This window comes from Empidonax traillii, unplaced genomic scaffold (genome assembly GCF_003031625.1).
Source record: "Empidonax traillii isolate 1590-97213 ecotype Southwest subspecies unplaced genomic scaffold, ASM303162v1 scaffold3731:size11309, whole genome shotgun sequence".
Lineage (NCBI taxonomy): Eukaryota > Metazoa > Chordata > Aves > Passeriformes > Tyrannidae > Empidonax > Empidonax traillii.
Window position 1 is genome coordinate 9,152 of NW_020958924.1, and position 2,158 is coordinate 11,309.

The 2,158-nt window shown below is 66.8% G+C and overlaps 1 protein-coding gene across 1 annotated transcript; it reads right to left on the reverse strand.

The window, feature by feature from the left end:
• Nucleotides 1-447: 447 nt before the first annotated feature.
• Nucleotides 448-2,121, reverse strand: LOC114072691 (oxysterol-binding protein-related protein 7-like). Its single transcript, XM_027910556.1, has 5 exons — nucleotides 1,980-2,121; nucleotides 1,509-1,650; nucleotides 1,295-1,421; nucleotides 1,081-1,203; nucleotides 448-772 (listed from the first exon to the last, which is right to left on the reverse strand). Exons 3-5 carry the CDS (start codon nucleotides 1,414-1,416, stop codon nucleotides 664-666), a joined length of 354 nt encoding a protein of 117 aa, XP_027766357.1. The 5' UTR covers nucleotides 1,417-1,421; nucleotides 1,509-1,650; nucleotides 1,980-2,121; the 3' UTR covers nucleotides 448-663.
• Nucleotides 2,122-2,158: the final 37 nt, after the last annotated feature.

Genomic DNA, 2,158 nt, shown 5'->3' on the forward strand with positions numbered 1-2,158 from the left:
GGTGGTTTTTAAGGGCGGGAGGGTTGGGGGGGGTTAATGCTGAAGTATTTATTGAGCCCCCCCCCGTGCCCAGCGTGGGGCGGGGGGGCAGCAGCATATCGCAATAAAGGGGGCACTGTGGGGACGCTGCTCAGCTCTGTGTCTGTGGGGGGGGGAGAGAAACTGAGGCACGGGAAGGGGGGGCTAAGGGTGCCCTCCCCCATCCTGGGATGGTAGGGGGGTCCTGAGCCCCAGGGGTGTTTCGGGGTGGGGGGAGGGGGGGAAGGAAGCTCTCTGCACACCCCAACTCTTCACAGCCTTTATTAGAGCAGCCCCTGGGAACAGTTTGGGGTAGGGAGGGCCAGAGGGGTCTTCCCGCCTGCGGGTGCCCCTCATTTCCCCCCTCCCCCAGGCATCTTGTGCTGCCAGGGCAGGGGGACACTGCCAGCCCCTGCCCCAAAGTGCCCCAGCTGTCCCCAAGGCTCTGCCCCAGGTCAGGGGGAGGGGGAGGGGGAATTGCCCCCCCCCCCTTTTGTATCACAGTTTTATTTAAACACCAGCAAAATGGCTCGGAGAGGGCGGGGGGGGGACACTGCTCCCCCCCCAGTGCTGGGGGGACCAGCCCCACTGCTGGGCACCACTGCTGTGATGAGCTGGGGGGTCTCAGAGCCCCGAGGGGGGTCGCTACCAGAGCACTGCGCTGTCCAGGTGGGCAAAGCCGGGGTCCAGGCGCAGCTTCCAGTAGGTGTTGTTGGTGACCCACGACTCCTTGCCACTGGCATCTGTTACCCGCCTGGGGAGGGGGGCAGGGGGCGTGTTTGGGGTGGCCTTGGGATTTCCAGGGGGAGTTTTATCCATTTCCTGAGACCCCCTGAGCTATGGGGTGCCCTCAGCATTCCTAGAGGTTCTCCCAGTTCCCTACGAGCCCTGCATCCCACTGAGCCATGGGGTGTCCTCAGGATCCCAAAAGGAGCCTCCTCACCCCATAAGAGCTCTGCACTCCTCCCAGCCACAGGGTGCCCTCAGCACTGCCAGGGGGTCTGCCCATTCCCTGAGAGCCCCTCACCCATGGGTTTCCCAGCCCCCTGCCCCGAGGCAGACCTGAAGAAGCGCGCCTGGTGGGTGATGTTGTTCTCCTCCATGACGCGGCGCCGGTCCCGCTGCAGCTGCTCGATCTGCCGCTTCTGCGCCTCGGCCGCCGGGATGTTCCCCTCCTCCAGGTACCTGCAGGGGGGCAGGATGGGGCTGTGAGCAGCTGGGTGGCCTCACAGCGTCCCCCCCTGCCCCGCTCCCGGCGCCGGGAGGGCCCACTCACCGCTGGTCGGGGCGCAGCCGCGTGTCCGTGGAGGGCAGGACCCTGCGCAGCTCCGGCGTCAGCTCGTTCAGCTCCAGGGCGAACTGGGTGAAGCCGTAATTCCTCTCGTGGTCACGGGGCATGGGGTCTGTGCGGGAGTGGGGGACGGCGCTGAGACCACCCCCTGGCGTGGGGTAACCAACCCCCCCCCCCCGCCCCCCAGGGTGGTCCTTACTGGCTTTCCAGATGCACTGGCCCGGGGCGGGCCCGCGGTGCAGCCCCTCGTGCCATTTCCCAGCCAGGCGCTCCACGGTGGTCCCGCTGCGGCTCAGCACGGCCCCCTGCACCTCGTTGGCCCCCGCGCCCCAGTACCGGGCCTGCGGCCACCGGGAGGTGGGCAGGGGGCCGGGGGGGGGGGGGGGGGAAAGGGGGGGGGGCTATTGGGAAAGGGTGTGGCCACGAGTGATGGGGAGGGGTCATAAAAGGGTGTGGCACTAAGGGGGTGGGGCTACTAGGAGGGAGAAGAGCTATCGGGAAAGGGTAGGGCCATAAGCAGGGGCAGGGCCAGGAAAAGGGTGGAGCAATGACACAATTAATATTAATTAGTAGGTGAAGGGGCGGGGCCAGGCCATTTCAGTGCAGAGAGGTGGAGCCAGGGCAGGTGGGAGGGCGGGGCCCGAGGGGCGAAGGGGTAGGGGGGCCACACCTTGCAGAAGGTGAGCTTGCAGTGGTAGGAGGCGTCGCGGGTGTTGCGGATCAGCACCTCCCCGTAGTGCTCGATCCAGCGGGGCCCGCTCAGCACGTTGTGGATGCACGTGGTCACCTTGTTCCACTCGTAGTGGTCTCCGGTCCTGTGGGCACCACCCTCGTTGGACGGGGAGGGAG

Excerpts from the sequence above, each read along its gene's own strand:
- LOC114072691 (XM_027910556.1), bottom strand. The coding sequence starts at position 1,416 with ATGCCCCGTGACCACGAGAGGAATTACGGCTTCACCCAGTTCGCCCTG. Across the intron at positions 1,204-1,294 it reads CGGCTGCGCCCCGACCAGCG|GTACCTGGAGGAGGGGAACA; the intron begins GTGAGTGGGCCC and ends GCCCCCCTGCAG. Across the intron at positions 773-1,080 it reads CACCAGGCGCGCTTCTTCAG|GCGGGTAACAGATGCCAGTG; the intron begins GTCTGCCTCGGG and ends CCCCCTCCCCAG.